A 26,564-nucleotide genomic window follows, 5' to 3' on the forward strand; every position below is an offset into this window, starting at 1 on the left:
ATAATGCCAATTTACAAAAACTCTTCCCAAAACTTGAATCAGAAGGAACACCTCTCAACTTATTCTATGAAGCTAGCGTTACCTTGATACCAAAACCAGAATAAGATACTACCAGGGAAAACAAAATAAAACTACACACCAATACCTCTCATAAAGATAAACATAAAAATCCTCAACGAAATATTAACAAATGGAATCTATCAATATAGAAATGAGATAATACTTTATAACCCAGCATTTTATCCCAGGAAGGCAAGGGTTTATTCTACATTTCAGAGTCAGTCAATGTAACTCACAATACTAAGAGATTAAAAATGGAAAAATTAAAAACAAAAAAAAAATGGAAAAATCATGACCATCTCAATCAATGTAGAAGAACCATATGACAAAAACCAACATCCATTCATGTTAAAACTCTCAGCAAAAAAAAAATAATAAAAAAATAAAATAAAGAACTTCCTCAATCTGATTAAAGGCATCTACAGAAAAAGCTACATCTAACATCAAAATTAATGAAGAAAAACTGAATGACTGCCCATAAAGTCAAGTTAAGAGATATCTGCTCTCACTACTTTTATTCAACATTGCACTGTAAGTTCTAGACAATGCAATTAGGCAAGAGAAATAAATAAAAGACATTCAGATTAGAAAGTAAGATTTAAAACTGTCTTTATTTACAAATAGCTCTGGGACACCAACCAGAATCTTTAAAAAAAAAAAAGAAAGAAAAAGGCTACTAGAACTAATAAGTGAGTTTAGCAAGACTGCAAGATGCTAGATCAATATAGAAAAATCAGTGTATTTTTGAAGCAGACTCACAGATATAGAAAACAAACTAGTGGTTACCAGTAGGGAGGGGGGTAGGGGTAATGTAAGGATGGAGGAGTGGAAGGTACAAACTACTGGGTGTAAGATAGGCTCAAGGATGTATTGTACAACATGGGGAATATAGCCAATATTTTGTAATAACTGTAAATGGAAGTAACCTTAAAAATTGTATTAAAAATTTTTAGAAAAAAAAGTAATCTGATATATTTCTCTCTCCTAAATTCTTAGGCACTATGCAGATTCCCTATATTAGAGAGGCAGTTATTTTTAGCACTATTTCATGGTATCAAATAAAGTTAACCTACAATGGAAAAAGTAGGAATTTTCTGATTTCTGTATTTGCACTTTTATTCTACATACTCATATGTGTATATTTATACACAAATGTTATACATATATTTCAATGCTTTAATATGTATAAAATAAAATATATAAAACAGAAAAATATCAGTGTATTTTTATATACTAGCAATTCTTAATAAGAATTATAAATTGAAATTTGAAAAACAATACCACTTAAAGTAGCATCAAAAATATGAAAGAGATAAACCTAAAGATGAGAAATACCTGTCCACTGAAAACTACAAAATATTGTTGACAGAAATTAAAGAATATCTAAATAAATAAGAGATACTCTGTTCATAGGTTGGAAGACTCAGTTTTTCTAACATGTTAGTTTCCCCCAAATTGAGCTATAAATTAATTGCAATTCTATTCAAAATCCCAGCAAGGTGCTTTATAGAATGGACAAGCTGACTTTAAAATTCATATGAAAATGCAAAGGATGTTGAATAGCCAAAACAACTCTGAAAATGAAGAACAAAATTAGAGGGCTGGTACTACCAGATTATAAAGCTACCGTAATCAAAACAGCATAGTATTTGCATAAAGATAGGAAAATAGACCAACAGAACAGAACAGAGTCCAGAAATAAACAAACATATATATGGACAGCTGATTTTTGACAAAGGTGCCAAGGCAATGCAGTAAGGAAAGGAAAATCTCTTCAACAACTGGACATCCATATGCAAAAATATATATATATATCTTGTTCCATAACTCATCATATACAAAAATTAACTCAAACTGGCAATTAGACCTAAATATAAGACCCAAATGTAAAAACTTAAACTATATAACATCCAGAAGAAAGCACAGAAGAAAATCTTACGACCTTTAATGGGGCAAAGATTTCTTAGATATAATACCAAAAGCAAAATCTATAAGAGAACAAATGGATAAACTGGAGTTCATCAAAATTAACAATTACTGCTCTTCAAAAGACAATGTTAAAAAAAGATAAGCCACAAAGAAGCAGAAATAATTGCAAAGCACATATCTAATAAAGGACTTGAATCCAGAGTATACAAAGAGAGGCATCGTGGGAAACAGCAGAGTAGAAAGCTCCAATAACGAACAGTGTCTGTCATATTATAAATACTCAATAGACATTTTACCAAGGATTTTTTAATCCTATATACAACTAACATGCAATGAGACAATTATCTGGGTACCTCCATCATCAACATAATTGCTGAAAATTTACAAATCATCATTCCATTATACTACACTAGAATAGGTATCATAGTTCTCAAATTACAGATGAGAAAGCTGAGATTCTAAATTAGTTGTTCAAGGCCACACAAGCTGGACAATGCAGGGCAAAGATCACGCTTGGGAAATCTAGCAAGAATTAAAAAAAAAAAAAAAAAACACTTCGCTTCAAGGCCACTGGGTAATACTGCCTCCCTCGGTGATATCTATTCCAAAGTACACCTTCTCAAAGTGTCAGTACGAGAGCAGCTTTCTTAACGCTTAGCCGTGCACATACACAACTCATCAAAATAGGGAAATAAAGTAAAAAGAGAAAATACCACTTTATGTTATTCATGGCTCTCTTCCTTATACTCTATATTATAATAGCCTTCTGAGATTTGAGAAAATCAAAACAATTCATAGGAAAAATAAAGAACTGGATTTAGGTACTTAAGAGATACAGCAATGTCATAGTAATTCACGTTAATATAAAGTGTAACAAATTACTTCAGAGTTCAATTAAAAAGTGAGTATAAAAACAAAAGGGGACAAGGCAAACATTAAAATATTTTTTATTTAGGGCTTCCCTGGTGGCGCAGTGGATAAGAATCTGCCTGCCAATGCAGGGGACACAGGTTCGATCCCTGGTCCAGGAAGATCCCACATGCCGCGGAGCAACTAAACCCATGCACCACAAATACTGAGTCTACACTCTAGAGCCCGCGAGCCACAACTACTGAAGCTCACGTGCCACAGCTACTGAAGCCCGCATGTCTAGACCCGGTGCTCCGCAACAAGAGAAGCCACAGCAATGAGAAGCCCAAGCACCACAACAAAGAGTAGCCCCCGCTCACCGCAACTAGAGAAAGCCTGTGCGCAGCAACGAAGACCCAACGCAGCCAAAAATAAATAAATAAGTAATTTCTTAAATATATATATATCTTTTATTTAATAGTCACGCATCAAAAGTTGTACAAGTTGTTCACATTCTGTAAGACTCAATGGAGGAAAGAGGAAAGCATGTAGATAGATCACTACCTCCCATGAAGTATGTATAAGAAGACAATTCTATACCACCCTGAAGACATTAATCTCTATCCTGTGTTTCTCAACTCTGGATGCACATCTGGGTCATTTGAGAGCTTTAAAAAAATCCTGATGTCTAGGCTTCATCCAAGACCAATTAAATTAGAATTTCTGGGAGTGAGACTCAGGCATAAGTATTTTTTAAAGCTCCCTTGGTGATTCCAATGAATAGCCAAGGCTGAAAACCACTACTGTAAGTGTGTGTGTATGTGTGTGTGCGTGTGTGTGTATAAAATATATATGTATATATATGGAAATTGCCATATAACTGGTTAATGTCCCAAGAAAATTAATGAGTTGGGCCTAGGTTTAAATTTTTCATGCCAGAGATAATCATTTATTTCCTTAAAATACAGTTTATATCTCACTTAAAACCACTGGTAGACATGCATAAATGCAAAGGACTTTGCTTTCCACAAAAAGGATCCAGACCTAGCCAATTAATATTAACAATAATTATTAATTAATATTACTTAGACTCATAAATACTATCTTTCATTCAAGAATATGCTAAGTATTCTAGTACTCACTCTTTAAAAATGAGCAACAGGCTAAATGGTGTGGTCTATGACCAAAACACCCAGAGCAGTAGGTGTAGGTTGTCAAAGGGATCTCTAGATCTCCTTAAAACCCAAAGGAATCTGGGACTGTCTAGAAAAAAGAATGTGGACCACAACAAACCTGGTGCATTAGAAGGGGAATTTAATGACACAGAAGAAACTTAAGGGAGGGGAGGGGAGAGAAAGCTGGAGGAATGACCTTGAAAAGGTGAGAAGGGTTGGGATTTAGTACAGAAATAGAGGGGTTGGCCTCTACAAGCCGTTCATCCGTAACTCAGAAGGGAAGCAGAGTTGGGATTTGGGTTGGGATCTTGCTAAGCATGTACTAACCAAGGGGGGAAGAGAGTTGAGGGTACATACAAAGCATATGGAATTTAAGCTAGATAAACATGTGAGGACTGAGGGAAGTAAGAAATAGTAAAACGGTGGTGGAATCAATGGATCTGTGGTGTGAAAGGACTATTGAAGTCAGACCACTAGAGGGAATGAAGTAGGTGTCAGAGACGAATGAATGCTTGAGATTGTAATTATGGAGGCTCTTGCAGTTATTGGTAATGAAAAAAATCAAGAATGTGATCCCAGGAATGAGTGGCTGAAGGAGAGTGGAAGACAACATAATTGGAGACATGCAAGAAACTGAAATGTCAGCATGTTGGAACAACCATCATTTAGACAATGATATCATCAAAAATTAAAACAGGATGAGTATTGTAGAGAGTGAAAGTGAGCCGTGAGAAATGTGATGGAATCACCCAGAGGTCAGCAAACGACTACCGTGATGTTACACTGGGCGTCAGTCTATTAACATGAAATTCAAACCTGGGGGTCTATCTGAAGGAAGAACACCTGGAATTGGCCATGAGAAGCAAAGAGGACACATACTACAGGAACCATGAACTGTAGAAGAATAAAATATTTCTTACCCTAAATAAGCTCAGTCTCATACAATAATAATGACCAACAAATACCATGGTACCACAGCACAGTAATGACTACAACTAAGAAAGTCGGAACCTGCTGGAGGCCCAGCGGAAGGAGCAGAGAAGTTTCACAAAGGTTTGAGAGACGTGAGATGTGTGTTCAAACCTGACAGATGTGAAAAAACATGAGACATTATAAGAAATGAAAACAGTTCAACATGATTAAGGGCAGAAAGAAAGAGTATGAAATAGATATGATTAACGGGAATGGAAGAGGATCAGGGTATAAGACTAGACAGGTAGACCAAGGCCACTACCTTCTTCTCTGAACAAAAAATATTATGAACAAATTAAAGTGCTGCCCAGAAATCCTTCATAAAAGCCTCTAATATGGAATAAAATTGATGGATTTCAGTTTCATCTTATTTTCCTTACTTTGAAGGAGATGCTAGAAATAATCATCCTGTGCTTTATGAAGATGAACCAACTTTTAGAGAATCAATTGCTTCCACACTGTATACAAAAATTTATAATCATTATCATAATCTCCAATATCCAAGATTAAAAATGTGCCAAGGAAATTTGTGCACAACTGAGTTTTTAAAAACAGATTAATAGAGCTCAAACATAAATGCATCAGTCATAGATTTCTTTGCAACATGTATACGTAAAAACATATATGTGTGAGGCTATATAAAAATATAAATCAATTTTCCATTTAAAAGAATATTATAACTGAATACATAGATAACAACAAAACTGGTATATACAAATTTTATAAATGGTGACTCTTAAAATTAAAAATCATATTGGAAAAGACATCTCACTAAGTAACGTTTTTGTATTTTACTCTGTATCCATTTTTCTGTTAGCAGTTACTACGTAATGGAAAAAGCACAGTACTTGGGAGCCACAGAATACGTGTTCAAGTGCTGGCACTGGAACTCATGAACTATAAAGCAAGTTACTAAACTTTTCCGTGCCTGAGTTTCTTAAAAGGAAATCAAAAATCCATGTCTCATGTGGTTTCATTAAGGTTTTTATGAAGTACTGCCTCTGAAAGAGCTCTGTAAACCATAATGGGCTATAAAATTGTTTAGTTACAGAGTGCAAAATATTTTTGATAGAGAACTAAGAGCCTTTATGCCATCCACTACCCCCTCCCCCCAAAAAAGCACAATTAAAACCTGAGATGATAAATCTGATAGACTTTGATAAGCATGTCTCACCACCTCTCTTCAAAACCTTACCTTCGAATGAGCAGGCCCTCTTTCTTTCAGAAGTTTATACTGGGGTTGGACTCTATTGAAACGGGCTAACTCATTTACCAGACACATTGGAGTTTTCTCTTTGGGGTTTGCCATTTTACCTTGGAGAGAAGCTGTAAATAAAAAGGCTGTAAAGTTTTTGTGAAGAACGACTTTACAAAATGGAAGAAAAACTAGTTTTGAATTTTTTAGATTGAAATCAGATTGTATATTTGGATTAAATTATTTTCATGAATTTTATACAAAAATTTCAAATCACCTGAAGTCTTCCATTACATGCAACAGAAATATGTATCACATTTTAAACAGTAAATTAAGGTAACTTTTTTTCCTAAGTACCTAAATTGCTCTCTATACATATATATGATAACAGCATGCTTAAAGATTTAAAACAATATAAGATTATAATTTTTAATTGATCCTGTAACTTTCCTTTCCTCTCAAGAAATTTTAGCATAAACACATAATTCTTATTCTTATTGCTATGAAACTAAATTTTATCTGCTTTTTCATCATTTGATCTTTTTTTCCTTCTCATTCTGAAGGAACATATTAATTGAAAAAGCTCTAGACTTGGGAATCAAGTCCTAAGTTTAATTACTAGCTCTCCCAACTACTGTGTTTTAGTAACTTTTTCTTTTTTTAATGAAACTTTGAAAAGAAATAGAAAGAATAATTTAACAAATGACCATGCCCTTATCACCCAGAACTGAAATTAACACTTTCTATGTTTGCTTTGTCTTACTTTAAAAAAAAAACAAAAAAAAAGAAAAAACAGTATTACATTCCAGTTAAGTTCCCTTTATCTTTTCCAGAAACTGCCACTATGTGAATTTAAAATATATCCCTCCAGAATATTCTAAAATACATTTGTATGAATGCATGCATATCCATGAAAAAATACACAGTATTGATATATGTAGTTTTAGAGTTCACATAAATAGTAATATAATAAACATATCATTTTCACTGTTTTCTTCACTCTTCATTATGTTTTAGAGAGTTAACTTACATAGATCCAGTGCATTACTTTTAACTGCTGTATAATTTCCATCACAACATTTTATCATAAATTTTTTAATCTTCTCCCTACTGATAGTAGACATTTAGGTTGTTTCCAATTCTTCACTCTTACAAATTAAAACATGCTAGCAAACAGCACGCAGAAGGAATGTACCAAATTACCTTCCCCTGGCAGCATGAGAATTACTATTTCCCTTCAACCTTGAAAACACGCAGCATAGTCAGATATTTTAATCTCTGACAATCTGATGTTTGACAAAACTTTGTTTTTGATCATTTGGGTTTCCTCTTCTGGGAACTGCTTCTGTCCTTTTTTCTATTGATTATTTTATGCATAATATCAATCTTTTATGGTCTGGGCCTTTTCTGCCTCAAGAAATCCTTCCCTAACCTGAAATGTCTCAATAATTTTTACTTAAATTTACTAAGCCTACTATTCTTTATCTATAAAATAAGGGCAATAATCTATCCTACTTAACTAACTCACAGATTGTTATAAGGTTAAGATTCTTAAATGCATGGTACTTTAAATTCTACCACAATTATTATTACAGCTTCAGAATATTTTCCTAACACTACAGTATTTTATCCTATATTTCTCCTTCATCTCATTTACAGACATATTTAACTGCTTTTTAGTTTTTCTTTCATCTCCCATGAATCAATGTTAAAAAACACTTTAAAACCCAAGCATAAAACATGCAAATGGATTACTTCCTGCTCAATTAAACTGCAGTCACAATACATAGGGAATACATTAAATAAATGGAAATAGCAGATTTTAGGAACTTCATCTATAAACTTTCTATGGCAAGGTTTAATTAGAAAATAGTATTCTTTTTAATACTTTTAATTAACTTTTTAATACCCTCTACAGGACTAACAATTTGGTATAATAACTTGATCACAATCATTATGATTAAGAAACTATTTTATAATTGCCTAATAAGGCATAAGTTTAAAAAAAAAATCTAAGCAATCAACTGTAGGACCAATACAGCTGACAGCTAATGCTACAATTAAACCATTCTAAGTGGCTTACAAACCAAAAATAAATAAATAAACCTAGCAATTATTACTTTTTGGAACAGCACAAAAAGGCAAAGAATATTAGTCAAGAGAGGTTGAAGAAATCTGCATTTTACTTATTCCACTGTATATCATTCAAATAAACATTTTATAAACTGTACCAGAAAGTCAGTCATTACATAAAATATAAGGTGACCTGGTACTATGATCAATTTTGGTCCTTGCATACCATGGCATTAAATACTCAAGTACAGTAGACAACACGGCTACCTGAATATCAAAAAGCAAAAGAAGAATGAAAATGAGAAGAATGAAAATGAGAAAATACTGAAGTCTAGTAAAAATGAGTCAATTTTGCATAACACTAAAACAGCATTTATACTGCTACTATAACAATTTTCATAACTTAGTAATGCTGCATATTCATCTATTATGATGGAAGAAATATTAGGAGCATAGCAAGAACAATGTGACATAAAATATAACAATTTTATATTTTACAGTATAAAAATTAATAGCCTAGGATTTAAATATGTTTAAATGTCATTAAAATGATAAGTTTATAGCTCTGTAAACTTGGTAAGAAAATCTGATCTAAATTCTTTAAAGGAAAGTGCTAATAACATGGTATTAAACTTATATTCCATTAATTCTAACTTTCTGCTTCATAAAAATAACATGAATCCAATAATGGACTCATGGAATCCATTAAGGAAATCCCACAATGGATTTAATGTGTGATTTAAGTTTTGGTGTGAAAGGTGTGCAAAATACATGTAAGATCTCACTTTGATAAAACTTTATAACTAAAACCCAAACATTTAAAGTTGGTAAATTTAAAAATAATTAGTTCTAGTTCATATGTTTTATTTTACAAAATGATTAAAATTTTATTTTCCATAGTTCTTCCTCTATTCAATCTGAAATCTTATTAACTACTTGACAGAGATCAATGGTAGAGCAGTAATATCAAAATTAAACCAAAATTTTGACAAAATATCTACAAAATTACAAAACATATTGGTCTATATAAATTGGGATCTATTGGGCTTCCCTGGTGGCACAGTGGTTGAGAGTCTGCCTGCCGATGCAGCGGACATGGGTTCGTGCCCCGGTCTGGGAAGATCCCACGTGCTGCGGAGCAGCTGGGCCCGTGAGCCACGGCCGCTGAGCCTGCGTGTCCGGAGCCTTTGCTCCGCAACGGGAGAGGCCACAACAGTGAGAGGCCCGTGTACCGCAAAAAAAAAAAAAAAAAAAATTTGGGATCTATCAACTTAATTTATATATTACTTTTTAGAAAAGTCAACAAGTACAAAAAGTGAGAAATATGTACACTGTTGCATAAGTATACATTTTCAAGAGACTTAAGAATGTCCTCAATGAAGCTATTTTGAAACAGGCTTCAGGTCAATTTGGTGGCTGGAATAGTAGATACCTACTTAGAAGTAAATAAAATTAATGATAATGAATTTCACAATTCTAAAACTTTGCTTTTGAGAGAACAAATGCCATCTATTTAAGAACCTGTTTTGGATATCTCTGCCACTGACTGATATCTACGTAACCTTGAGAAAGTACTCAAATCTCACTTTCCTGGACAGCAAAACAGAAATAATAGTTGTTTTCATATTAGTGGACTATGGTATTGGTTGAATGAAATGACGTAAGATACTGTTAACAATAAGAATGCATTATTATTCTGCTTATAAGTAATCTGTTAAAGCACACTATCATCAAATATGCATACACAGATACTTTATAAACTTTTTCCATGGCTTCCTAAGCTAAAATATTCTGAGTTAAAATGTTCGTTAGGATAAGTTGATTTTATTCATACAAATATACTTCTTTAATATTCTATAAAAAGCAGGTATTTGTTATTATTTTTCCGACTTACTGTAACATATTAAGTTTGTTTCCACTGAAAAATCCCCAAGTGTGATATAAATTACATTTAAGATTTCTCATATTTTTGTTAGGGAATATTCTACCTTTATTGATATAAAATTTGTTTACATGTAACTCTCCATAACTTTGATACGTAACACTGGTAAAATAGCTTTTCATAATAACAGGATCTGCACACTCAGCAAAACAGAGACATAAATCTTTTGAGATAGATTGTTTTTATATCTTTATAAAATGTCCTGGACTCTGTGGGACTTGAATCTTCAAAATGAACCAAGATAATGCAGTTCACAGTTTTCAATTAACAGGCAAAATCCCTGTTCCAAAGGAGCTCAGAGTCTGGTAGAAAAACAGACACATACAAGAAACAAATACACTAAACTACAACATGAAAAGTTCTATAATAAGGCTGTTGGAAGGGACTCCTTAGGTGAACGGGGTGTTGAAAGGTACGTTTCAAGAGGTGCTGATTAGATTAGTTAAGGAAAGTAGGCATTCACCAAGTTAGCAAGGAAGAAAGAGAGAAAGACAGTCCAGGCTTTTCCAGAGCACACATGCAGGAGAAAGCACAATAAACACATCACATTCTGGCAAATTCAAGTAGATCATTAGCAGACTATAAATGCAGAATAGGATATAGCAGAAAAAACTGTGTGACCAGAATCCACCAAAACACCAAGTTTCCTAAGCCAGAACTTGGAGTAGCAACATTTTTAAGGTAGTTAAATCATGGCCAGAGCTGTTGCTAGTAAATCATAGTCTACCTCACCTGCCGAGCCAAGTCTCTCCACAGAAGAATCCGTTTCCATCCCTGGTCCCAGAAAATGACTTGGACACAGTTTCTATGTCTCTTTGCTGGCTCCCCTTTCCCTATTCCCTGCTATTGGAAGGGACTCTTCCTAATTCCCAAGTAAAATAAAAAGAAAGAAAACAGAGTCAAAAAAGCAAGGAATTCACCTTCCACAGGTTCTTGCCTTCTAGCAGAAATATAACTGTCTGTCCATAGTTGTAACTAAAACAACCCTTATAACTTCAAATTAGACCATAACCTAAGGTGGTCCAAGCAAAATCACCACCCAAGGATCAAACTGCTCTATTATAATTGTCTGTTAATTAAGAAAAATTAAAGTTCCTATCTCATACAGACACAAAAATAAATTCCAAAAGTATTCAAATGCAGAATATAAAAATATGACAAAAGCACAAGAAAACTTGGCTAAATATCTGTCATAATCCTGTAACATAGAAGGCTTTTCTAGATAAGAAACCTAAAAGACATAATGGGATAAACTGACAGATTTAACAACACAAAAAATGTAAAAACCTCTATAGAGCAGAACACACCATGAATGACACTAAAAAATGTCAACAAACTAGGGAAGAAATACTTGTAACATGTGAAGAAAAACTGAAGAGGATAAAAATAAAATCCATAAAATATGAAGATGACATAAATCAATTTTTTAAAAAAATCCAACAGAAAAAAAATGCAAAATCAATTCATATCATGTATTGAGTAAACACCTGTTCAAAAAGCTAGTGTTTAAAGAAATAAAAATTTGAATTCCAATGAGATATAATTTACCCCATGAGACTGATAAAATAAAAAAAAAAATCAGATAAGTATTGACAAGGATGTGTGAAAATGGGTGCAAATTCTATCGATACAAACATAAATAAGTACAAATTTTTTGGCGGGCAATCTGGGAATATTGATTAAAGTTTTTCAATTGCATCTATCTTTAAAACAGAAATTGTACGTCTAGGTAATTCATACTGCAGGAAGACTCGCATAAGATACACAATGACAACCTACATAGTAAGCCTGTAATTGCAAGAGCTATAAACAACCTAAATATTATCCATCAATAATTGACTGGCTACCTAAGCTACAATGGACTATGCAGCTTTGAAAAAAGAAAGATGTAGTGACATGGGAAAACATTACAAAATGTTGAATGAAAAAAGCTGTAACAGCTCATTGTCTAATCTTATTTTTATTTTCTTTAAATCAAACATGTGCATGCATTAAAGAAGCGGGACTGGCAGCAGGGGGGTGTTCACTTTCTGCTTTGAAGTACTGCATTGTTTTACCTTTTTGTTTTTACTTTTTTTGAATATGCATAACTTTTATACCTAAAAAATTATTCTACAGAGCCATACCAAATGTTGTAAACAGTTTACAGTGTTAAGTCTTAGACTCTTAATTACTGTTGTCCTTTCTAAAGTATGTACCAAGGTTCTGACAGAAAGAAGATGCCCAAGGACCTGATTCAAAGCAGACCATAGTGTCATGCCTACAATCTCTGACTTTTCCAAGTGAAGCCACCTTGGGATTTAAACACTGCTAAAACATAGTATGGCCTTACCAACATTTGGCATGGTCAGTCTCCTTACATCTAGCCATTCTAATAGGTGTGTAATGGTCAGTCTCCTTAACTCTAGCCATTCTAATAGGTGTGTAATGGTATCTCATTGTGGTTTTAATTAGCATTTCCCTCAAAACTAATAATGTTGAGCATCTTTTCATTTGTTTATATGTTATCTACATTTATATATATATGAAGTACAGTGTCTATCTGAATATTCTTAATTAGGTCATTTCTTTTTCTTATTGTTTTATCTGAAGAGTTCTTTGTATATTCTAAATACAAGTCATTAATCAGGAATATGCTTGGCAAAAAATTTTTCCCAGTATGTGGCATCTCTTTCCCTTTTTTTTTTTTACATCTTTATTGGAATATAATTGCTTTACAATGGTGTGTTAGTTTCTGCTTTACAACAGAGTGAATCAGTTATACATATACATATGTTCCCATCTCATCCCTCTTGTGTCTCCCTCCCTCCCACCCTCCCTATCCCACCCCTCCAGGAGGTCACAAAGCAGTGAGCTGATCTCCCTGTGCTATGCGGCTGCTTCCCACTAGCTATCTATTTTACGTTTGGTAGTGTATATATGTCCATGCCTCTCTCTCGCTTTGTCACAGCTTACCCTTCCCCCTCCCCATATCCTCAAGTCCATTCTCTAGTAGGTGTGGCGTCTCTTTTCATTCTCTTACCAGAGTCTTTCAAAGAGCAGACTTTAATTTTAATAATGTCTAATGTATCAATTTGTTCAGTTATAGATTGTGCTTTTGATGTTGTATCTAAGAAATCATTACCTACCTGAGGTCTCAAAGATTTTCTCCTGTGTTTTCTTCTAGAAGCTTTAGGTTGCAAAGTTAGGTCTCTGAACCATTTTGAATTAATTTTTCTACATGGTGCAAAGTATAGATTAAATTTCATTTTTTGTATATTGATATCCAATGTTCAAGCACTATTGGTGGAAAAGGCTATATTTTTCCCACTGTATTATTGCTTTTGTGGTTTTGTCAAAAATCAGTTATCTATATGTAAGTATGTTTATTTCTGGACTACCTATTCTGTTTCATTGATCTGTTTGTCCATTTTTATGCAAATGCAATTTTTACCATAGCTGTATAAAAATTCTTGAAATTAGGCAGTGTTGGCTCCCCAATACTGTTCTTTTTCAAAGTTGTTTTAGATATTCTAAGTTCTTGCAATTCCATGTGAAATTATTTTAGGCAAAAATGCCTTCAAGGATTAGAATAGAATTCCCCTGAATTTACAGATTAATGTGGTGAAATTTTAACAAAGTTGAGCCTTCCAACCTGCGTACATGACATATAGTCAATTCTCATTATTGAGATGATGATATCTCAATGATAGCTAAGTTTTTTAATGTTCCTGCAAACAGTAAACTATCAAATACTGAATCACTGCTTCTGAGGAAATAAAAGGTTAGGTTCCGGTAAGCCCTTGGTCATAACATTTTTTGTTAGCCAATTAATAAATAACACTGTTTTATGTGTGTTTCTGGCTAAAATCCCTTACTTAATATATACTGTTGAATCACTAATACTGAACTCACAACAGTAACTCCTGCCTGAATGAAGTTTATCTAAACACATACATCTTACCCCTAAGGCATATCACAGCCTTCCTGTGCTTAGGGACACTACAAAGCACTTCAGCACTATGCCTGGGGGCCATTTTAAACAGCCAAATCACCAACAAAAAGCACAAAAATGTGAAAAATGTGGCACTAAATAAACCGAGAAAAGGACGCTTGCTTATTGCAGGAGAACTGAAACAAGAAAGCAGAGTGTCACCTTGTTCAGCCTCAGTTCAGATTGCGCACAAAGGGCAACTCAAATTTTTCACCACTCTGCAGGTGTCAGCAAATGATCACAAAAGCGTTGCAAGTATTATTTTGGGGTTACATATAAATTTTAGTGAATAGACCAATTCACAAATACAGAATACATGAATAATGAGGATCAAATGGATCTCTCAATTTACTTAGGTATCCTTTCATTTCAGCAGTATTTTATATTACTGAACATAAATATTCTTTTAACTTACTTTGTTGTATTTATCCATATATGTATTTCATATTTTTGATACTGCTGTAGATGGGTTTTTTTCAGATTGTTCCTTGCTAATGTATAGAAGTACAACCAATTTTTGCATATTGATCTGGTATCCTTCAATCTTACTATACTGATTCATTAGATCTAGTAGAGTTCCATCAAATTTTCTCCATAGAAAATCAAGTAATCTGTGAATTAGGACAGTTTTATTCCTTTCTTTGCAATGTGAATACCATGTATTTCCTTTTCTTGCCCTACTGCACTAGCTACAACCTCCAGGACAATGCTGAATAGGACTGATGAAAGTAGACATCTCTAACTTGTTGCTAATTTTAGAAAAAAAGTGTCCAATCTTTCCACCAATAAGTACAATATCAGCCAACAAAGCTTGTCATGGATGCCCATTTTCATACTGAGGAAGTTCATTTCTATTCCTGGTTTACTGAAGGCTTTTTTAAAAATCAGGAATGGTTACTGGATTAGTCAAATGATTTTTCTGCATCTATTGAAATGACTGTGTGCTTTTTACTGTTTACTTTGTTAATGTGGGGAATTATATATATTGATTTTTTTGAATGTTAAACCAACCTTACATTCCTGGGATAAATCCCACATGGTCATGACATAATATCCTTTTAAAATTTTGTTGAATTTGATTTGCTAAAATTCTGTTTAGATTTTGTACATCTATGTTTGTGAGTAGTATTGTTCTGTAGTTTCCTTGGAATGTCATTGTCTCGTTCTGGTATCCCAGTAATGCTGACATCAAAGTCTTTGGAAAACATTCCCTCCGCTTCAAATATTTTTGAAAAGTTTGTGTAGAATCGATATTATCTCTTCCTATAGTATTTAGTACAATTCACCAGTGAAACTATCTGAACCTGGAGTTTTCTTTGTGAGAACATTTTTTAAGTACAAATTTCAGTATCTTTACTACATATAGCGTTATTCAGATTATCTCTTATTTTCTTCTGCTTCCTTTGGGATCTGTTCTTTTCTACATTATTAAGGTGGAAATTAAAGTCATCTATTTGAGACCTTTCTTCCTTTCTAGTATAGATATTTAGAGCTACAGATTTCCCACTAAGTACTGTTTTCGCAGCATCTTCTAATACGTTGTGCTTCTGTTCTTACTCAATTTAAAATACTTTATAATTTCCCTTTTGATTTCTTCTTTTAATCATGAATTACTTATAAGCATGCTATTTAATTTCCAAATATTGGGGATTTTCCAAGGATATTTCTATTAATGATTTCTAATTTAACTGCACTGTGATCTGAGAAGATTCTTTGTATGAGTTGAATCCTTTTGAATTTGAGACTTGTTTTATGGCCCAGAATATATAGTCTATCTTGGTAAATGTTCTGTGTGAACTTCTGAACGAATGTGTATTCTGCTCTTCTTGAGTAAAGTGGTCTGTAAATGCAGCCAGGTCAAGTTGACAGTGTTACTCAAGTTAACTATATCTTTGTAATTTTTCTGTCCATTTGTTATATCAATTATTGAGAGGGGTTACTGAAATCTCTGACTATAATTGTGAATGTTTCCTTGAATTTCTATTAGTTTTTGCTTCATTTGTTTTGAGCTTAGGTACGTAAGTATTTAGCATTGGTATGTCCTCTTAATTAACTGATCCCTTTATTGTTATGAAATGATCTTATTTTTACCAGGTAATAAATATTCCTTGCTCTCAAATCTATTTTGATATTAATAAAACCAAGTTTTATTAAAGAAACTCCAAGTTTCTTTCAACTAAGTTAGCATGTTATATCTTTTTCATTATTTTTAACCTATTTGTGTTTATAGTTACTATTTCTTACAGGCAAATATATGGTTGGGTCTTGCTTTTTAATCCAATTTCAGCCTTTAAATTGGGACGTTTAGACTATTTACTTCTTTAAAAATATCAAACGCTACACAAATTTATGTGTCATAATTTGTACATCTTCTCTGTATCATTCTAATTTTAATATATGTGCTGCTGAAGCAACAATAGACTATCTACATTTAATGTGATTATACATATCATTAGGTTTGAGCCTATCATCCTGCTATTTATTTTATATTTTTCCCATCTGGTCTTTGTTCCCTTCATCTTTTCGTGGTTTCTCCTGAATTATTTTGTATATTCAATTCTATCTACTTTTTTTGGCTTATTAGTTATAACTTTTTGTTTTGCTCTTTTACTGGCTGCTTTAGAGTTTATTATATATACCTTTAACTTATCATAGTCTACCTTTATATTATACCACCTAATCAAGGGCATTAGAATCTTTAATAACATCCTTCCCTTTCTCCCTCAACCTTCAAGCTACTGTTATTATGCATTGTAATTTTATGTAAAAGCCACACAGTACCTTCATATTTTTGCTTTAAACAATAAATTACCTTTTAGAAAGATTAATTTAAAAAAAACTTAGACATTTACCCAAGTAATTACCATTTCTGCTTTTTGCATCTTTTTCATTTTCCTGCTGCCTGAAGGACATTTTGTTTTGTTTTGTTTTTGTTTTTTGCGGTACGCGGGCCTCTCACTGTTGTGGCCTCTCCCGTTGTGGAGCACAGGCTCCACACGCACAGGCTCAGCGGCCATGGCTCACGGGCCCAGCCACTCCGCGGCATGTGGGATCTTCCCAGACCGGGGCACAAACCCGTGTCCCCTGCATCAGCAGGCGGACTCTCAACCACTGCGCCACCAGGGAAGCCCCTGAAGGACATTCTTTATAATTTTTCTTGTAGTGGGGGAGTACTGAGTAAGGAATTTGCGTAGACATTTCTCCAATAATGATATACAAACAGCCGACAAGCACATGAAAAGATATTAAAATCACTAGTATCAAAACAATGCAAATGAAAACCATAAGATACCACTTCATACCTAGTAAGATGGCCATTACCAAAAAAAGAAAGGAAGGAAGGGAGGGAGGAAAAAAATAAGTATTGGTGAGGATGTGGGGAACTTGGAACCCTTGTTCATTATTAGTGGGAATGTGAAATCGTGTAGCCACTATGGAAAACAGTAATTAAACACAGAATTATCATAGGATCCAGCAATTTCACTCCTGGAAAAATAGACCCAGAATAACAGAAAGCAGGGACCTGAACAGATATATGCACTCCCATGTTCATTGCAGCATTATTCACAACAGCCAAAAGGTGGAAGCACCCCAAATGTCTACCAATGGATGAGTGAATAAATAAAATGTGGTATATATATAAAATGGAATATTATTCAGCCTTAAAAAGGAAATTGTGACACGTGCTATAACATGAATGAACTTCGAAGACATTATGCTAAGTAAAATAAGCCGGTCACAAAAGGACTTGTACAATTCCACTTACATGAGATATTGAGAGCAGTCAAACTCATAAAGACAAAGTAGAATGGTGGTTGACAGGGGCTGGTGGATTGGAGAATGGGGAGTTAGTGTTTTAATGGGTACAGAGTTTCAGTTTGGGAATATCAATAAGTTCTGCAGATGGGTGTTGGTGACGGTGATGGTTATACAACACTGTTCAGCTACTTAGTGCCACCATACACTTAAAAACGGTTAAAATGGGGGAACTTCTCTGGTGGCGCAGTGCTTGGGAATCCGCCTGCCAACGCAGAGGGCACACGTTCCAGCCCTGGTCTGGGAAGATCGCACATGCCGCGGAGAAACTAAGCCCATGCGCCACAACTACTGAGCCTGCGCTCTAGAGCCTGCGTGCCACAACTACTGAAGCCTGTGTGCCTAGAGCCCATGCTCTGCAACAAGAGAAGCCACAGCAACGAGAAGCCCACACACCACAATGAAGAGTAGTCCCCACTCACCGCAAATAGAGAGAAAGCCTGCATGAAGCAACGAAGACCCAATGCCGCCAAAAAAAACAAATTACTTTTTAAAAAGATGGTTAAAATGGTAAATTTTATGTTATATATATTTTACCACAATTAAAAATTTAAAAACAAAACAAAAAAAGTCACTTTTTTGTTTCCTCTGCAATTTTTATTTTATTGAAGTATAGTTGATTTACAATGTTGTGTTAGTTTCAGGTGCACAGCAAAGTGATTTAGTTATGTATCTATATTTTTTCAGATTCTTTTCCATTATAGGTTACTACAAGATATAGAATACAGTTCCCTGTGCTATACAGTGGGTCCTTGTTGTTTATTTTATATATAGTAGTGTGTATCTGTTATTCCCAAACTCCTAATATATCCCTCCCCTGCCTTTCCCCTTTGCTAACCATAAGTTTGTTTTCTATGTCTGTGAGTCTAGTTCTGTTTTGTAAATAAGTTCCTTTGTATGACAAGTCACTTCTTTTCGGAAAGCATTTTCAGTGGGAACAGAATCCAAAGTTGACAAGTATTTTATAGTCTTTTAAAAATGTCACTCCACTCTTTTCTGGCTTGCAGTGTCCAACAAAAACTCTGTCATTCTTGTCTCTATTTCTCTGTTCATGTCTTTTTTTCCTCTGACTGCTTTTAAGATTTCCTTTCACTATCACTGATTTTCAGCCATTTGATTATGATGTGCCTTAGTGTGGGTTTTTAAATGTTTCTTTCAAATCAGATTCATTGAGCTTTACAGATCTATGGAGTTTATAGTTTCTTTGTTTCTGGGGGTTTTTTTTGAGTTCACTAAACACAGAAAATATTCAGTCATTATTTGTTCTAATATTTTCCTGTTCCTCCTCCCTTCTCCTGAGAATCTAATTAATTTATCTTAGACTATATATTATCCAACAGCTCATAGATGCTGTTCATTTTTTTTTCACTCTGTGCTTCATTTTGGATAGTTGTTATTCCTACGTATTCAAGCTCACTTATCTTTTCTTCTACAGTGTCTTATCTGCTATTAATTCCATCAAGTATCTTTTTCTTTCAGATACTACATTCTTCATTTCTAGAATTTCCATTTAAGCATATTTTTGTATCTTTTATTTCTATTCTCTTCATTTTCCTATTTTCTTCTCCCTTCCTGAACACTGACAGCATATTAGTAGCAACTCTTTTGACAGCTTTGTCTGCTAGATCAATCATCATTGTCATTTCTGGGTCTCTTTCTATTGATTGATCTTTTTTTACCCTAGTTATGGGTCATATTTTCATGCTTCTTTGCAAGCATTTTAATTTTCTAATTGAAAGGAAATTGACATAACATCAAATTAACCATTTCAAAGTGAAGACATCCGTAGCATTTAGTACAGTCACAATGTTGTGCAACCACCTCTACCTAGTTCCAAAACATTTTTATCACACCAAAATAAACTCGGTACCCATTAGGCAGTTACTCCCCTTTTCTCCTTACCCCCAGGACCTGACAACAACCAACCTGTGCTCTGTCTCTACAGATTTACTTATTCTAGATATTTCATATAAATGGAATCAGACAATATGTGACCCTGGTGTCTGCTTCTTTCACTTAGCAAAATGTTTTTGAGCTTCACCACATTGTACTATGTATCAGTACATCATCTCTTCTTACAGCTAAATAATATTCTATGGTGTGTTTGTACCACAATTTGTTTACCCAGTCATCTATCCATTTGGGTTGCTTCTACCAACTGGCCATTGTAAATAGTGTTACTATGAACATGTGTGTACCTATATTTGAGTACCTGTTTTCAATTCTTTTGGGTATACATCTAGAGTGGAATTGCATGGTAATTGTATGTTTAACTTTTTAAAGAACTGCCAAACTGTTTTCCACAGAAGCTGAAACACTTCACATTCCCACCAGCACTGCACAGGTGTTCTGATTTCTCCACATCATCACCAACACTTGTTATTCTTGGTCTCTTTGAATCTAACCATCCTAGTGAGCCTGAAGGGGTACTAATTGTGGTTTTCATTTGCATTTCCCTAATTACTAATGAGGTTGAGTATTTGTTCATGTGCATGTTGGCCATATGTACATCTTCTTTGGAGAACTGTCTATTCAAGTCCTTTACCCATTTTTAGTTGGGTTGTCTTTTTTTTTTTAGTATTTATTTTTGGCTGCATCAGATCTTAGTTGCGGCTCGCAGGATCTTCTGTTGCAGCACGTGGGCTCTTCATTGCAGCATGCAGGCTTCTCTCTAGTTGTGGTGTGTGGGCTTCTCTCTGGTTGTGGCATGTGGGCTCCAGAGCACACGGGCTCTCTAGTTGTGGCACACAGGCTCCAGAGCACATGGGCACTGCAGTTGCAGCACGCGGGCTCAGCAGTTGTGGTGCACAGGGGCTTAGTTGCCCCACAGCATCTGGGATCTTAGTTCCCCGACCAGGGATCGAATACGCATCCCCTGCATTGGAAGGCAGATTCTTAACCACTGGACCACCAGAAAAGTCCCTGACTTGCCTTTTTATTGTTGAGTTATAAGAGTTATAGTTCTTATATTTAGGTCTTTGATCCATCTTGAGTTAATTTTTGTATGTGGTGTGAGGTAGGGATCCAGGTTTATTCTTTTGCATGTGGACATCCAGTTTTCCCAGAACTATCTCTTGAAGATATTATTCTTTCCTGCATTGAGTGGTCTTGGCAATCTTGTCAAAAATCAGTTGGCTATATACGTATTAGTTTATTTCTAGCCTCTCAATTCTATCCCATTGGTCTATACCTCTTTCCTTATGCCAGAACCACACTGTTTTGATTACTGTAGTTTTACAATATGATTTGAAATGGGGGAGGTATGGACCCTCCAACTGTGTTCTCTTTCAAGACTGTTTTGGCTATTTAGGCCCACTGAAATTCCATAAGTTGAAGATCAGCTTTTCAAGTTCTGCAAAAAAGGTCACTGGCATTTTGATAGACATCATATTGAATATGTACACTGTTTTGCATAGTATTGCCATCTTAATGTTAAGTCTTCAAATCCATAAACACAAAATATCTTTCCATTTATTTAGGTCTTCTTCAATATCTTTCAACAGTGTTGTACAGTTTTCAGAGTACAGGTCTTTCAATTCCTGTATGCTTTTAGATGCTAGTATGAATGAAACTGTTTTCTTAATTTCCTTTTTGGATTCTATACCGCTGGTATACAGAAACACAATTGTATTTTGTGTGATCTTGTACTTACAACTTTTCTGAATTCGTTTGTTAGCTCTATTTGGTTTTCTGTAGATTCTTTGGGATTTTCTATATATCAATACATGGTAACATGTCATCTACAAATAAAAATAGTTTTACCTATTCCTTCCAATTTGGATGTCTTTTATTCCTTTTTCTTGTCTAACTGCTCTGGCTATAACTTCCAGTACAATGTTGAAGAGCAGTGGTGAGGATAGGCATCCTTGCCTTGTCCCTGAACATAAGGAGAAAGTTTTTAGTCTTTCACCATCGAACTGGATGTTAGCTGTGAGTTTTTCATAAATGCCCTTTATCATGCTGAAGAAGTGTCCTTCTATTCCTAGTTTTTGAGTGTTTCTATTATGAACAGGTGTTGGATTTTGTCAAATGCTTTCTGTATCAACTGATACAGAAAGGTGGTCATGTGAGGGTTTCTTTCCATTGTTCTATTAATGCAGTGTATTACACTGATTGATTTTCCTATGCTGAACCACTCCTGCATTCCTGGAATAAATCCCACTTGGTCATGGTGTATAATCCTTTATATATATTGTTGGATTCAGTTTGTTAGTATTTTGTTGAGGGGTTTTGCATCATATTCATAAGGAATATTGATCTGTAGTTTGTTTTTTTTTTCCCCTGGTGTCTTTGTTTGGCTTTGGTATCAGAGTAATACTGGCCTCATACAATGAATTATGAAGTATTGCCTCCTCTCCTATGTTTTGGAAGAGTTTGAGAAGGACTGGTGCTAATTCTTCTTTAAATGTTTGGTAGAATTCATCAGTGAAGCCATCTGGTCCTGGACTTTTCCTTGTTTGTGAGGGATTTTTTTTAAATAAATTTGTTTGTTTGTTTGTTTATGGCTGCAATGGGTCTTCGTTGCTGCACGCGGGCTTTCTCTAAGTTGCGGCGAGCAGGGACTACTCTTCGTTGAGACATGTGCGGGTGTATCATTGCAGTGGCTTCTCTTGTTGCAGAGCACAGGCTCTAGGTGCACGGGCTTCAATAGTTGTGGCTTGTGGGTTCAGTAGTTGTGGCTCGTGGACTCTAGAGCCCAGGCTCAGTAGTTGTGGCATATGGGCTTAGCTGCTCTGCGGCATGTGGGATCTTCCCAGACCAGGGCTCGAATCCGTGTCCCCTGCATTGGCAGGAGGATTCTTAACCACTGTGCCACCAGGCAAGTCCTGGGATTTTTTTTTTTTACTGATTCAATCTGTTTACTTCTTATAGGGCTGTTGATATTTTCTATTTCTCTTAAGTCAGTTTTGGTAATCTGTGTTTCTAGAAATTTGTCCATTTCATGTAGGTTATCCAAATTGTTGTTCACAGTACTCTCTTATAATCTTTTTAATTTCTTTAAGGTCATGGTAATGTAACTACCTTCATTTCTGATTTTAGTTATATTCGTCTTTGCTCTTTTTGTCAGTCTAGCTAAAGATCTGTCAATTTAGTTATCTTTTCAAAGAACCAACTTTTAGTTTTACTGATTCCCTATATTGTTTCCCATTCTCTATTTTGTTTATCTCCACTTTAATCTTTATCATTTTCTTTCTTCGGCTAGCTTTGGGTTTAATTTTGCTCTTTTTCTAGTTCTTTTAAGGTGAAAAGTTAGGTTATTTGTTTGAGATCGTTCTTTTTAAATGTAGGTGTTTAATGCTATAAATTTCCCTCTGAGCACTGCTTTCACTGCATCCCATACATTATCGTACATTGTGTTTTCATTTTCATTTGTCTTTAATTATTTTCTAATTTCCCCTATGATTTCTTCTTTGACCTCTTGGTTATTTAAGAGTGTACTGTTTAAGTTCCACATATTTTTGAGGTTTTTGGTACTCTTTCTGTCACTGATTTCTAGCTTCATTCCACTGTGAACAGAGAAGATACTTTGTATGATTTCAATCTTTCAAAACATATTGAGACTTGTTTTGTGGCCTAACATATGGCCTGGAGAATGCTTTATGTGTACTTAATAGGAATTTGTATGTTGCTGTTGCTGAACACTTTGCATGTATCTGTTAGGTCTAATTAGCTTATAGTGTTGTTCAAGTCCTCTATTTCCTTATTGATCTTCTGTCTAGATGCTCTATCCCTTATTCAAGGTGAGGCAAGCATTTTAATTTTGAATTGGATGACAAACACTAGGAATTTTACATTGTTGGGTTCTGAATTGTGTTGTATTCCTCTATACAGTGTTGGACTTTGTTCTGGTGCAGAGTTACATTACTTGGGATAACTTGAAGCCTTCTGAAGACTCTTTCCAATGCCCTATGTATTACAAGGTATTTACACTCTAGATAATGGAGACACAAACTATTCCCAGTTTTGTGTGAGCTCCAGAAACTGTTTTCTTACTGCTTTCCAGTAGTTCTTTCCCTGACTTTGAGTAGGTCCTGCCATGCATCTACAGGTCAGAACTGAGCCAAAGACTGAAGAAGAACCCTCTGCAGCTCTCCAGAATACGTATGTGCTCGAGTGTACTCCTTAACATATATTCACCACTCTCCCCCAAAGCTCCCTTCTCTCCAGTACTCTGACCTACAATTCTAACCACCACCTTGGCCTTCCTAAACTCTTATCTCTGTTTCCTAATCCCAACAAAATTGGGCTCTGTTTTGATTCCTCCTCGCGCTACAGCCTGTAAACAACTTCCAGGCTCTACTGTAAACTGGTGCAATAGAAGGGCTTACCTCATTTGTTTCTATTCTCTCAGGCATCACAGCCTGCTGCCATCTGTCATCCAATGTCTAAAAACCACTGATCACATATTTAATATGTTCTCAAGTTATTTAAGGGGAAAGAGAATATTACTGCTGCATAACACATTACCCCCAACTTAATGGCTTAAAAAATAAGCATTTATTTTTTTCACATAGTTTCTAAGGTTCAGCAATCAAGGAGCAACTTGGCTGGGTGGTTCTGACTCAGAATCTCTCAAGGGGTTGCAGTCAAGATGCTGATGGAGAGCAGTCTAGGTAGGGCTGGAAGCTTGACAAGGGCTGGAAGATCTGCTTTCAAGAAGGCTCAGTCACACAGCTAAAGGTCTTGGTTCCTTGTTAGCTGTTGGCAGGAGGCCTCAATTTCTCACCATGTGGGCCTCTCCAGTGGGCTATTCACAACATGGCAGCTAACTACTCTCAGAGTCAGCAATGCAGGGTGACACTGAGGGAGAGAGAGGAGGATGGAGAAGGCACAATGTCTTTTATAACCTATCCTTGGAAACGATCCATCACTTCTACCATATTCTATTGGCCACACAAACAGATGTGCGAGAGGATTACACAATGGTATAAATACCAGGAGGCAGAGATCACTGGGGGCCATCTTGGAAGCTGGCTACAAAGAGGATAAATCTTGTTATGCCAACATGGCAGAAAGCCAACATCCTTCTTATACATTTTAACCTCCTTGTGTTTACTACTTTTTAAATCCAGTAACTGTACACTAAATCCTATGACTTCAAGAGAGATAGGCAGATGGTAAATAGGTCCTACTCTATTTACTAAGAAAAACTAAGAGTAAGTATCAGCAGCTTTCAAAAGCGAAAAGGATAGAGTTTCCAGTGCATATGGCAGGAAAGAGAAGGAGAGCACTTGTAGCTGACCTGGGCTTGAGACATGTCCAAAGTGCTTCACTCCCCCCAACAATTACTCTAATGACCAACTTAAATGTCTGCCCTCCTTTCTCATCAATCTCCAGAGCAACAATAGCAGTAATACCAGTCACAGTACTATCAACAGCAGTAGCAAGAATACTAGAACCAACACTAAGCATCTGGCCTTTGTTATCTCAATTACTCCTCACAACAAACCTGTAGGATAGTATCATTATCCCTTAAACTCTAGGCTTTTTGTTTCTTAATGACCAAACCCTGGCTTTACACTTTACAGTACACCTTGATACAACTTTATTCTTTCTGTATAACACCTGGCTCCCTCTTGCCCTACAGGATTCTCCACTCTTCTGGCACTGAAATTGTTCTGTCCTCCCTGTTCTCCTACTCCACTTGATTCAGGCCTTAAAGCGTCCCCTTAGGGCTTCTCTGGTGGCACAGTGATTAAAATCTGCCAGCCAATGCAGGGGACATGGGTTCGAGCCCTGGACCGGGAAGATACCACATGCCGCGGAGCAGCTAAGCCCATGCGCCACAACTACTGAGCCTGCGCTCTAGAGCCCGCGAGCCACAACTACTGAAGCCTGCGCGCCTAGAGCCTGTGCTCTGCAGCAAGAGAAGCCACAGCAATAAGAAGCCCGTGCAATGCAACAAAGGGTAGCCCCCGCTCGCAGCAACTAGAGAAAGCCCACACACAGCAATGAAGACCCAACACAGCCAAAAATTAAATAAAATAAATACATTTATATAAAAAAAAAAAGCTTCCCCTTAGCTTCTGTGTTCCTAACGGCGATTACCAAACCTCTTTAAAAGGAACCACTACTTAAATCTCTGTTAATCCCTGGCTGCTGGGCTCTCCCAAGGCTACAGCTGCCTAACATAGACTTCCCAACACCTTAGGACACACTGCCCGGTCAAGTGTGCCTCACCAACTAATCCCAAAACATTTTCCCTATTTCGGTCACTAATTTTTAAATAGTATTTCACAGCACATGGGCCTTCTCAATTTATATTTGCTACAGCTTAATGTTCAAATGAGTTTCCCTTCCCTAGGGGCTTGTAATTAATCATCAGGGAGAAAGGTCAAAATACACCAAACTCTTACTTAGTGGTATCCTGGAAACAGGCTACCATTAGTTACTTGTTGAATAATGAATGAAAAAACTACAAACTAATGATTATAAACTCTCAAGGGGATATAATCCAAAGAATTTTTACAAATAAAAGGTAAAGATGACAGTGGACACAATTCACAAAAGACAAAACACAAAAGAACAAATATAAGCAAATCATAGAAATGCAAATTAAAATATCACTTTTTGTCAGAC

At 35.4% G+C, this 26,564-nt stretch overlaps 1 protein-coding gene and 1 pseudogene across 12 annotated transcripts in view; both read right to left on the minus strand.

The window, feature by feature from the left end:
* The window catches only part of STAU2 (staufen double-stranded RNA binding protein 2), a 309,298-nt gene that overhangs the window by 270,916 nt on the left and 11,818 nt on the right, over positions 1-26,564 (minus strand). For 4 of the 12 annotated variants that reach the window (XM_033407103.2, XM_049700367.1, XM_049700369.1 and 1 more), the window contains one exon: positions 6,181-6,326. The exons of 5 other annotated variants lie outside the window; for them this stretch is intronic. In XM_033407103.2, the coding sequence (XP_033262994.1) occupies positions 6,181-6,294 (114 nt within the window). In that variant the 5' untranslated portion in view covers positions 6,295-6,326. Of the gene's footprint in view, positions 1-6,180; positions 6,327-10,927; positions 11,058-26,564 lie in introns of those variants that run through there. 3 more of the 12 variants (XM_033407102.2, XM_033407104.2, XM_033407101.2) reach the window with 2 other exon arrangements.
* LOC117196904 (uncharacterized) lies at positions 16,492-16,582 on the minus strand (annotated as a pseudogene).

The sequence above is a fragment of the Orcinus orca genome, chromosome 17 (genome assembly GCF_937001465.1).
Source record: "Orcinus orca chromosome 17, mOrcOrc1.1, whole genome shotgun sequence".
Lineage (NCBI taxonomy): Eukaryota > Metazoa > Chordata > Mammalia > Artiodactyla > Delphinidae > Orcinus > Orcinus orca.